At 40.6% G+C, this 12,875-nt stretch overlaps 1 protein-coding gene across 2 annotated transcripts in view; it reads left to right on the forward strand.

The window, feature by feature from the left end:
* Positions 1–463: 463 nt before the first annotated feature.
* meiob.L (meiosis specific with OB domains L homeolog) overlaps positions 464–12,875 on the forward strand; it is a 50,819-nt gene continuing 38,407 nt past the window's right edge. The window contains exons 1-2 of one of the 2 annotated variants that reach the window (XM_041577249.1): positions 464–672; positions 4,590–4,663. In XM_041577249.1, coding sequence (XP_041433183.1) covers positions 4,598–4,663 — 66 coding nt within the window. In that variant the 5' untranslated portion in view covers positions 464–672; positions 4,590–4,597. The remainder of the gene's footprint in view (positions 673–4,589; positions 4,664–12,875) is intronic. The other variant, XM_018236599.2, reaches the window with a different exon arrangement.

The raw sequence follows: 12,875 nt of genomic DNA on the forward strand, positions 1-12,875 counted from the left end.
TCAATTGGTCGATCGGACAGGTTAAAAGTTTTCTATCGGCTGCTCATAATATCTCTGCATGAACATCGACTGATCTGTTCTTTTACTGCTTTATTTGATAGGAATGGTCAATGGCAGGCCGGGAGATGGGGGAAGTCCGGTCAAACGATCAGATCTTTGTATCTATGGCCAGCTTAAGTTATATGTTGGCTCGTTCATATGTAATCTGTGAGGGGAAATTTCAGGCCCACATGTAGCCTAGGAATTACTAGGCCGAGCTGGAAGCCCATTTAGCTCTAACCCATGTGCTTGTTGTTCTTTTAAATGTGGTATCATTATAGGATAGTCATAGGCAAAGGAAGGTTCAATTACACCTCCCTGAAGCTAAAGAGTGTTGGGACTTGGGAGCAGTAGTTTTATAACATTTAGGGGAATTTAACTAAAGCCCACAGGCCTAGGTGTAAAACTAGACAGCTGCCTCTGATCTGCATGGGGGACTGGCCCCGCCCATCTACTTCCTTCTGTCAGACTTTAGTCACATTCACAATTATCAGCACAGTCTGACAGGAGACCAAAGGGCTGTAGTTACCTCACGTACAGTAAGTGTATTTGTGGTACAGGGGTTGTCACAAAAGATTTCTCTCAATAAGGAGCCAAGTATTAACCCTTTTAGCGTCGCTGGGGTTGTGTCAGGTGAGACCACGGGCCTATGACTTGAAGGAGGGAACGTTTGTGTGGTGTAAATCTGTGGATACATGTTAGTGGCGGGATGAAATGCAGAAATAACACACAATAGAACGTTTGCGTAACTAGATATTACTGGGCCCCTCAGCAAATTGTTTTTCAGAGGTTGTCCTGTTTTTCCAATTTTTATTGAAATTGTATATAAATTAGGGCCTCATCATACCTCCCAACTGTCCCGTTTTGAGCGGGAAAGTCCCTCTTTTGACAGCTCAACCCGCAGTCCTGCGTTTGTACTGGAAAGTCCCGATTTCTTTGCACTGAACGGTCAAAAAAGATACAACTTAATTGGCACTTGAGCCCAGAATAGATACTTAAGATACATTTGTAGCAGTTTTGTCCCTTGGGAGAAGTTAGACTCACAGCTTAAAGTGATTATTATAAAAATAGCAATGTGTCGGTATCAGTAAATAGAAGCTGCACAAGAAATATAATCAGCTAAAAGCTCCCCAAAGCCGCCTCCAGCCCAGCGTGACTGAAACAACTCAGCAAGATGATTTCATGGTGTCGGAGGGTCGCCGTTACTAAGGTTTGCCGGGCTGGGGGCGGCTTTGTGGAGCTTTTAGCTGCTTATAGTTTGCATGCAGCTTCTTTTCACTGATACCGACACGTTGCTATTTTTATAGGAATGTGTCAGTATCAATTTAAAGGGCAATTCTCCTTCATTAGTAAAACTGTTATTAAACATAAAAATTACAGAAATTAGTTCAAACTTTTATAACCTGGCAAATTTTGTAAAATTTACGTGGTAATTGGGGGTGTGGCTGCAAAAAGGGGTGTAGGCAAAACAATTGCTGCACTCCACGCTGGCAAATGTTTTTGTTCCTCTTTCCATTTCCAGAATGTTGTGAGGTATGCCACATGGGGCCCCTATACCTCCTCGGTCCCCCTGCTGCCGCAGAGTCTGCTTTCTCTGTAGTTGCACCCCTGCAATACAGATAAATATTAGACAATAAGGATGTATTAAATATATGAAATAAAGAGCAGAAAGCAGTGAGTAAGTAAAGAGGCAAGTCTGTAGAACTGGCCAGTGGTCGAGGCAGGCGGAGGGCAGAAATGCAAGCAATGTCAGGCAGGTAGCGGGCAATAATAGGGCTATAGTTGGGCAAGAGATCAGGGCAGGTGTAAATAGGCCTGTAGGTTGGAAAAAGGTCAGAGAGAGTAGCGGGCAATAATAGGCCTGTATGTAAGAGGTTACGGCAGGTAGCGAGGAAAAATAGGTCTATGGGTAGGCAAGAGGTCAGGGCAGAGAGTGGGCAATAATAGGCCTGTAAGCAGGCAAGAGGTCAGGATAGGTGGTGGGTAAAAATAGTCCTGTAGTTGGACAAGAGGTCAGGGCAGGTAGAGGGCAATAATAGGCCTGTAGGTGGGCAAGAGGTCAGGATAGGTGGTGGGTAAAAATAGTCATGTAGGTGGGCAAGAGGTCAGGGCAGGTAGAGGGCAATAATATGCCTGTAGTTGGGCAAGAGGTCAGGGCAGAGACCGGGCAATAATAGGCCTGTAAGCGTGCAAAAGATCAGGATAGGTGGTGGGTAAAAATAGTCCTGTAGGTGGGCAAGAGGTCAGGGCAGGCAGAGGGCAATAATAGGCCTGTAGGTGGGCAAGAGGTCAGGGCAGAGACTGGGCAATAATAGGCCTATAGGCAGGCAAGAGGTCACGGTAGGTAACAGGCAAAAATAAGCTTATAGGTGGGGCAGGTAACAGACAATAATAGTAAGTAAAAAGAGAGAGTTAAACAGCACTCCTTCCAAACCCTTTCAAAGCTTCATTCATACAGTAGAACCCCCGTTTTACATCCCCTAATTTTAAGTTTCCCCTCATTTTACATTGTTGTTTTGTGGTCCCACCTATATATTATGCATAATACATTTTCCTGATTTTAAATTTTCCTGGAATTTACGCCATTTTTTCCGGTCCCTTGAAAAATGTAAAATGGGGGTTCTACTGGGTATATAAAAGTTACTTGTTGAAGTTCCCACAGTGCTCGTGTCGTATAAGTGTGAGTGGAATATACAGTCTGTAGGTGTTAGATTCCAGATGACCACAAAGTATAAGTGGGTAACAAAATCATGCTCCTCCGCTTGTATTCCTCCCAAAACAAAATCAGACAGAGCTCATAGCATAGCAGACTTATCATAGTCACCCCTGTGTGCTATTAAGCAACTTACTTTAGGTATGGAAAAGACCCACGTTGTATAAGTTACCAGCAATATCACTCTCCTTCAATATTGCTGGTAACATATACAAACAAACCCTGACCATGTGACATGTGAGGGAAGTCTTTAGTGGATGATAGGTGCCCTTCAATGTCATTAGAATGGGTAAATGACTTTTAATAAACATTCAATATACGTAAGAACGTATACTATATTCTATCTAACTGTTTAATTGTTTGAGAGTACAGGCACTAGCAAGTAGAGACAAACAAATGTAATATTTTGTAAGCATGTTTTAAATATGACTCACCTACATAAGGAGAAGCAAAAGTGAAATCACTGGGGGGTGCCGACAACATTAACCTACTTTGCTGCAAAATATCCTTTAATTGACCCTACAAGTTTCGAGAAAAAATGCCCTTCAATATCAAGGGGCCCATTTACTTAGTTCGAGTGAAGGAATAGAGGAAAAATTGTTCAAATTTCGAATGTTTTATTTTGGCTACTTCAACCATGGAATGGGCTACTTCGACCTTCGACTTCGATTCGAACGATTCCAACTAAAAATCGTTCGACTATTCGACCATTCAATAGTCGAAGTACTGTCTCTTTAAAAAATACTTTGACCCCCTAGTTCGCCACCTAAAACCTACCGAGGCCAATGTTAGCCTATGGGGAAGGTCCCCATAGGCTTCCTAACAATTTTCGTTTGATTCAAAGGATTTAATCGTTCGATCGAACGATTATTCCTTCGATCGTTCGATCGAACTAATTGCTCTAAATCCTTCGACTTCGATATTCGAAGTCAAAGGATTTCAATTCGGCAGTCGAATATCGAGGGTTAATTAACCCTCGATATTTGACCCTAGTGTGCGGCTTCTCCAAAGTTTCTCCAAAGTTTACCTAGCATTTTTGCTCGAAACATGTAGGGGCAGATTTATCAAGGGTCGAAGTGAATTCGAGGGAATTTTCGAAGTAAAAAAATTTGAAATTCGAAGTAATTTTTTGGATACTTCGTCCATCGAATAGGATACTACGACTTCGAATTTACTTCGATTTCGATTCGATTAATCAAAGTACTGTCTCCTATGGGGACCTTCTACAGCATTTTTCTAAGTTTTTGAAGTCGAAGTAAAAATTGTTCGATCATACGATAAAATTGTTCGACTTTGACCGCAGAACAGCCAAATTCGATGAACAAAAAGTTGAAATTCGATATTCGAACTTTCAATATTCGATATTCGAAATTCAAAGTATTTTAATTCGAATTTTTTAACTTCAATATTCGACCCTTGATAAATCTGCCCCGTAGTGTCGATTAAAGGATATTTTACAGCAAAGTACTGCGTTTTTTCCTGGTCTGTCTCCGCTCAACTTACATATATTGACCATATCATATACCTTGGACGGGGTACGGGAACAGACCTGTAGGAATAAAGTCAAGTTGGGAATTGATACCACAAAGGAACAAAGGACACTGATACCCCATTTTGGTGGTCCTGTTTGCCGAAAACTACACCTTCTGTTGTCTTCAGCAAATGGGAGCAACAGCACAGGGTATCAGGTAAGCAATTATAAATTATAATCACAGGGAGGGGGGTGGCTAATATTTGTCACCCCAGTAATTGTAACATTACTTCTCCTTTAAAAGCTGTTATACATTGTTAACTGAGTTTACAGTAACATTCCTTTCTGTTTCTATTATGTTTCCAGGTAGAAGGATGGCGTATACTTTCGATCAGGGATTTGTCAACATTTCCGACCTGCACCCTAATCTCAACCGCCCAGTGGGTATCAATAACACTGTTATCACTCTTCAAACCCGTACAGTTCCATCCGCTTATAGCGGGGCACAAACAGCTTCATTGTCACATTGTCACCATGTTTCCCCCACAGCGATACCAATGTTTCTGGGATTACAATCCTCTAATTGTTTCTGTTCTTTATGTACATTGCAGGGGATGAAAACTGATGCTGCCAATGCTGTCCAGGCCTGTGTCATGGTACCCAGACCTGTACTTTCTGACTAGCCAAGTCTTTGTTTGAACATATGAGAGACCCTTTTGTATGTGACTGATTGAATGCTGAATAGATAATTGCCAAGACTCAGCAGAGCAAAAATCATAATGCAGCAGGGGACGTCTGGTATTTTCCTTTCTTGACAGAAAAATTTGAGCTGTTATAGCTGTCCCTAGTAATTTGCTTCAACGGTTCTATGTTACAGCACCGTTAAATTCCCCTTTGGTTTGTTTAAATTTTATTCCCTGCTTGGTAAGTTTAGGGGAGTTGGAAATAGGCTAAGCCCCAGTGTATTTGCCTGTCGAATGCAATGAAGTGCTAATGCTAGACATGGACTTATTTTAGCTTTTAGTAAGGCCCATAAGTACCCCATGCTTGGATTTTTTTTAAATGTTTCTCTTTAAAAAAAAAACAAAAAGGTTATTTGGTGGGGTCAATTCTCTTACTTTCTCAAGAAAAATCAGTTTAACATGCCAATTATTAGAGAATCTGTGTCAAGAAAATCATCACCTGCAAAATGTATATATTTTAAAGGGGTTGTAAACTCAGCTGTACCGCAGTCCCACGATGCCTCTATAGAATTTGCCAAAAAACTTAATTATGGCTGCAAGGAAAGTCACCAATGATAATTCTACTGATCAAAAACTTAATTATACATGCAAAAGACTAATGAGAATGCTGATTCCCAGCACCATGTCAGGCATCTTGCTGTTATCTTACATATAGAGATAATTATGTCATTTATTTCTTCATTATATGACACTGGAATCAAACATGGGGATAAAGGACAGACTTGTTCAGTGCTGGGAAACTCTGCTTTAAGCTTCCAACTCCAGTTGCAGGAACAAAGAATGGAGCCAGATTGATACAGATCAGCTGGGATTGTCATTGGAAGATTTTTTTTAATTTTTAGGGCTCTTACACATGGCCGTTTTTGCCTGCGCTCCCCGGCGTTGCCCTCTCTTTCGTTCAGCCACAGGGGAGCACAGGAGTAGACGCAGTCAATTATTTTGAAGGGGGCTGTACTCCCACAGACGCATGTATGCGCCAAACGCAGGTGAAATGCAACATGCTGCGTCCCAACCTGCGTTTGGCGCTTGCATGCTTCTGTGTGAGTACAGCCCCCCTTCAAAATAATCAAAATAAATAACTGCGGTTGAACGGAAGAAAGCGTAAAGCAGGGGAGCGCAGGCAAAAACAGCCTTGTGTAGGAGCCCTAAAGCAGTCGCTGGCTGTGGAGATTTGGAGAAAAGTTTTGGAAACGTTTTATTGTTCAATATTGCTTTACGACTACAACCCTGATGTCGTTGGACAACAGCTCCCAGCACGATTCAGGCCTTTTTCAGCAAGATTGGGATTCAGCCTAATCCTTGTGCCTGGCTGAACTGAATCCTAGTTTGCATATGTAAATTAGGGGCGGGAAGGTAAATAAAAAAAATGTTTCCACTTTTTCCTTTCCTGACCCTAATTTGCATATGATTTAATTCAGATTCAATTCGCTATTCGAACAAATCTTTCACAAAGGGCGAAACCCGAATCCCAAATAGTGGGATTTGTTGTCCAGCAACAACTGAGTGGTTTGATTGAGCAGTGTGGTGCAGCAGGGTCAATTACCTCCATTTCACTGGTGGAAAACTCTTCTTGACAACTCATCTAGTGGATTTTTGTGCTGTAGCTTTTGTAATCATATTAAGATAGAGGCGTAAACATCGTACATAGAGATAGCAAAAAAAATTAAAGCCTTGCAGGTTTATTTTCTGAGAGACTTTCATGGAAAATGTTCTCATTTCCCTCTAGTAAACAGACCCCATAATATCTGTCATCTTTGAGGTCCTTTTTCACGTTGATTCTATTTATCTTATCTGTGCTGTCATCAGCATTCAGGGCCTCCAAAGTCAAAAAGATCCACTTGTTACAGCTTCAGCAACTTTCACAAGCAAAAAAACTATACTCACGACATCCATGCTTCTGGCATAGTTTGTCAAGCAAAAGAACGTTTGTTTGCTTTTGCATCAATTAAAATCTGGATGTTTAGGGAAGCTGCCCGCTTTAATAACTAACTACAAATGCAGAAAAGCAGATGCACATTTCATAAGCAACAACAAGAGAAATGAAAGGTAAAAGCTTTTAAGTGGATGAAAGGTATTGTTCACCTTTAAATAAACTTTTAGTAACATGCAGAGGGCGATATTCTGAGACAATTTGTGATTGGTTTTCATTTATTCACTTATTTAGCTTTGTGTTCAGCAGCTCTCCAATTTCGGCACTCTGGTTGCTAGGTTCCAAATTACTCTAGCAACCATGCATTGATTTAAATAAAAGACTGGAATATGAGATTTTAGAGAGCATTACAAACTTGAGTATAGGTTTGAATCATAAAAATATAAAAATGTCACTAATGATTACGTTGTTATATATTTCCTAATAGAGGTGAAAGGACCAAACAATTAGATCATAGTATTGTATGGGCCTAAGCAGACCAGTTGGGACACAACTGCCTCAACAGCCTATTAATCTCCACAAAATTACTTTTTAAATCAGCCTGATAAATATGTAGCCAATCTCTGGTGTGATTTTATTTGGACAGGCCATCATTTGACCTCTTAGTTGGACCATTAAGCTTGAGGCTTGGTCTTGCATGGCAACTAATATGTCCATGCGTTGCCAGCTAATTATAATAATAAATCTCAAATTCTCATTCAAAGGGGCAGATTTACTAAAGAGCGAATTGTAGGTTTTTGGCGAAAATTCGCCAAAGATGACACTACACAGCGACGTTGACAATCTACTTAAAGGAAAACTATACCCCAAAATGAATACTTAAGCAACAGATAGTTTTTATCAAATTAAGTGGCATATGAAAGAATCTTACCAAACTGGAATATGTAATTAAGTAAAAGTTGCCCTTTTACATCTTTTGTCTTGAACCCCCATTTCGTGATGGTCTGTGTGCTGCCTCAGAGATCACCTGACCAGAAATACTACAGCTCTAACTGTAACAGGAAGAAGTGTGGAAGCAAAAGACTCTGTCTGTTAATTGGTTCATGTGACCTAACAAGTATGGTTTGTTGGTTTGTTTGTGTGCACTGTGAATCATACGATCCCAGGGGAAGGCCCATTTTTTTTAAAATGGCAATTTTCTATTTAGGATTACCCAATGGCACATACTACTAGAAAAGTATATTATTATGAAAATGGTTTATTTACATGAAGCAGGGTTTTACATATGAGCTGTTTTATGCAATATCTTTTTATAGAGACCTACATTGTTTGGGGGGTATAGTTTTCCTTTAAAGGCGAGTAAGACACTTTGCTAGCGAAAACCACATCCCTATATATTATTATAATATTATAATTATAATATTTATAATATAAATTTATAAGTCTGAAAATGTATATTTATCACCCTTTTCGTCAAAGTCTATTTCGCCAGGTTCTGACTGGCGAATTTATAAGACAAAGCTAAATCCTCAATATTATTATGTCAGTGACATCATATCCTGTATTCCAAAAAAGTCATAAGAAAAAGTGAAAGTGCTGGCGTTTTTTCATATTTAAAGTGGGATTATGTTTACAAGCTGTAATTGTTAAAAATTGTTATTTACACTTTTTTTGACATTTGAAGCTCATGCCACATTTATTTTAGGGTGGGCTCATGGACTAGGACAAAAGAGAATCTCTGCCTTCATTTTGCTTCCTTGGAAATTTTTCATAAAAAGTGGCCACTTCCAACAATTTCATCAACATCACTAATAAATACATGCATATGACCTTTATATACCCACTGAATTTAAATTGACTTAAACGTAACTTAATGAAGTTTCGCTAGGAAGAAAGTAGAAGAAAAAGTAGAAATGTTCATGATAACGACTAATTGATGACCAAAGTATGCCAGCATTCTGTTGCCGAGACATAATTGTGCATTTTAAAGAATACGCGTATTTGTCACGAAATAACGTCTGATATAGTTGCGCAAGTTATGGCGGATGCTTTCGAAAATTCGTCCGTAAGTAAATTTGCCCCAAAGTGTGATGTGATATAATTGAAGATAGTCACACAATTGAAACTCAGGAAATTATGTTTACTTTTTACATTCCTAAGTTTGTTTAGAAGATAAGACAGTCTGTTTATTATGGCAAAGAAGTCTGAATTACTTATTCACAAGAGCTCACGGCAAACAAGATGCATTTCAGAGGAATATAAAACTATGGAAAATGTCAATGGGGAAGAGGAATATTGCAAGAACCAAAAAGATATACAGTACACGACAGCTAAGATCTCCAAAAATCAACCAACTTATAGTGACTATATTCATATTTCTATGTTCCAGAAGTCCAGCAGGTCCTGTGGGACCACAAGTAACATATTTGAAACCTCTATGACTTACTGACAGTAGAATATATTACAGACCACCATGATTAAGCACCACAATACATTTGTACCCTATATGCCCCTTTCTCCCAACCTCTGACTTCCCTGCTGGGCAGGATTTGACCCCCAGACAGAAACAACATTGTCACTATACAACACTCACAAATAGCCTCCTTCTTCTGGAAGTTCAGACTATTCCAAAAAGAGCCCTTCCTTTTAGGGATGTAGCGAACTGCCGATTTGGTGTTCGCGAACGCCGGCAAAAAATGCGAACGTTCGCGGACAGTTCGCGAACTTCGAACACCCGCTAAAATCGTTCGATTCGAACGATCGAAGGATTTTAATCATTCGATCGAAGGATTTTCATTCGAATCGAATGATCGAAGCCATTCGATCGAATGCTTTTCATTCGATCGAATGCTTACAATCATTCGAACGAATGGAAATCGTTAGATTTTTAGCGGTCGAAGGAATTCGAATGGTTGAATGGTCGAACGATCGAACGCGAACTCAAAATGCGAACGTTCCCAAACGTTCGCGAACATTCGGCGGACGCGAACGGTCGAAGTTCGCGCGAACTAGTTTGCAGCAGAACAGTTCGCTACATCCCTACTTCCTTTAGTTCTACAGTTAGGTATCTACAAATCAGCTTCAGATCAGATGAGATGGGCTTGTTTTGTCTGGAAAAATGGCGCTTGCGAGGGGACATGATTACACTTTACAAGTACATTAGAGGACATTATAGCAGGGGACCTTTTTACCCATAAAGAGGATTATTGCACCAGAGGCCTCCCCTTCAGACTAGAGGAAAAGAACTTTCATTTAAGGCAACGTAGGTGGTTCTTCACAGTGAGGACAGTGAGGTTGTGAAATGCACTGCCGGGTGATGTTGTGATGGCTGATTCAGTTAATGCCTTTGAGAGTGGCTTGGATGATTTCTTGGACAGACATAATATCAAAGGCTATTGTGATACTTAACTCTATAGTTAGTATAGATACGGGTATTTATTATATATGTGAAAGTATGGAGGGGTGTGTGTATGGATGCTGGGTTTTCATTTGGAGGGGTTGAACTTGATGGACTTTGTCTTTTTTCAACCCGATTTAACTATGAGATGGCATCTGAGTTATTAGGGTCCATTTCAGTTGAAGGCTAGACCAAGAAAGTTCCTTCACTTTTTTGCCCAGCCTATTTATTGTTTGTAGCTAGTTTTTCCTGCTTTTTACTGTTTTCCTCTTCTCAGGGTAGATTCTAAAGGTGGGCATAGATGTAGAGATCCGCTCGTTTGGCGATGTCGCCAAATGAACGGATCTCTCCCCGATATGCCAACATTGAAGTGGGCGATATCAGGCTTATCCGATCTTGGGCCCTAGGGCCCAACAATCGGATCAGAATGGAGGCCAAATGGGCGGTCCGATTTCGGGACCGAATCAACTAAAAGATGCGGGCGCAATCCCATGGGATTTTCTAACCTGCCCGATCGCCAGGTGGCCAACTTTCGGCCAGATATCGATTGGGAAAGCCCGGCAGGGTCTGTCGGCATCTTTTATCAGCCCGTGTATGGGGGCCTTAAGGAGTAACAGCAGCACACTTGCATCTGTTATCATAAGCACTACATAACTGTTATCCCTGAAATTGTATGCCTGTTTTTCCTCTGTGCCTTTTTTTTTCTTTTTGGTTGCTGTGTAGATCCAGATGTGCCTCAGATGCGTAGGTTCAAATATTTACATGAGTTTTCAGTTTAAAAAGGTGATTTTTTTTGTAGAAGGTGTAGATATTTTTGAATTTTTATGCAAGGCTACACACTAAACCAGAAACCTACCCTACATTTCCAGTCATCCAGAAATGTGCAATGCCTTCTCCTGGAAGCTTAGATTTAGGAGTTGTTTTAAAAAAATATGTCAGCAGATTAAAGATAGTGAAGATTAGAGATAAAGTAACTGGTTAAAGTGATCATGTGTAAAATGGATCTCAATTAAACCTTTTACAAAAATACTTATTTTACTCTTAACGAGGTTATAAAAAATGTAATTGTGCAAGAACAGCTAAAAGCAAAAACAAAAATCATAGCCTGCATGACTTTTCCTACAGAGGAAACTGGATAAACTACCAAAAGTTGACTTGACTGTGAGCATAACCTAGAACCATCATTTACTACTAGTAAAAATGTGGACCTGCTTCTGGTTCTAAAAAGGCAGTGGTTGTTGGACAAGGAGAGGACCAAGACTGAGGACTTTGAGAAAGCAGATATAAAAACAGCATTTGCAGAGCATAAACCAGCAATGAACTTAGTCAGTAGACCTGGTCAGGACATCTATTATGATATGAAGCTCACGGTGATGGAGCCTTATTCTGCACTAAACACAATGCTTAGACTTTCCAAAAGAAATACAAATCCCCTTAATTTTTAATTGTTTTAAAACCTTGCGCCAACACTAAAGGCTTAGGATGACCATACATGCCCATATTTGGTCAGACAGTTTGGTTGGGGTCAGCCAAATTGTTTGGCAAGTATTTTAGCTTGGCATTCGGTTTATAGACCATCCTGCATTCCTCTTGATATGTCCAACTTGAAAATTTCCTCTGCCAATGCATCAAATCAGGATGGGGCTCTTATTTATATTCAGCAGTTCTGATTATTTAGGCTTTCAGCTTCCATGGAGGGTCGACCAGTGCGTAACTCCCTTTAGTCGGAAAATGCTTAAATGGGTACTGTCATGGGAAAAAACATTTTTTCAAAATGAATCAGTTAATAGTGCTGCTCCAGCAGAATTCTGCACTGAAATACATTTCTCAAAAGAGCAAACAGATTTTTTTTTTATATTTAATTTTGATATCTGACATGGGGCTAGACATACAGTATTGTCAGTTTCCCCCAGTCAGACCATTAAAGCTGGGAACACCAGCAGACCTCCTGTATTTTTCGATAGTCACCAATATTTATTCCCCGGCAGAGAAAGAGGTGAAGCCAGAACCTTCCTTGATCTCCTTGTTGATAGGCTGATATCTCTGCATCAGGGAAGTTGACATAAGCTTTTAGATCAAACTGGCCATTGGTCCATATGTCTGGGTCCTGAATAAACATATGTAACTGTTTGTGACTTTAGCCACATGTAAGCGGAAGGAATCTGTGGGATACTGGTATGACCACTGGATCATAGAAATACACTAGCAGGTTGTTATACCAGTGGTAATATACATATTCTGTTCTTTATAGCCAGGTTCGGACTGGAGCACCAGGGGCCCACCAGGTTCCTCACTTCCGGGGCCCCCCGCACGCATGCGTGAAACCGGCACCTACTGCGCCGTACGCTATTTTCTTGGGGCTCAGCAGATTAGGGGAGAGGGACCAGCGGGGACCCATGAGGGATGGGGCCTCCTGGTATCCCGCTGGCCCAGTCCAACCATGTTTATAGCACCGCCCTTGCTTATTCTCCCCAATCAGAATCTCAGGACATCTCTAAGGGGAATGGCACAGGGGGCAGTTCCAGGTGTTTGTAGCTCACAGGGCATTCAGCAAACTGCCCCTCCATTGATTTGAATTGTAATTTCACAGACCCTGCTGGTGCAATTGTGGAACAGGCAATAATTGTGTGATACGTGCCAGA

This window comes from Xenopus laevis, chromosome 9_10L (assembly GCF_017654675.1).
Source record: "Xenopus laevis strain J_2021 chromosome 9_10L, Xenopus_laevis_v10.1, whole genome shotgun sequence".
Taxonomy (NCBI): Eukaryota; Metazoa; Chordata; class Amphibia; order Anura; family Pipidae; genus Xenopus; species Xenopus laevis.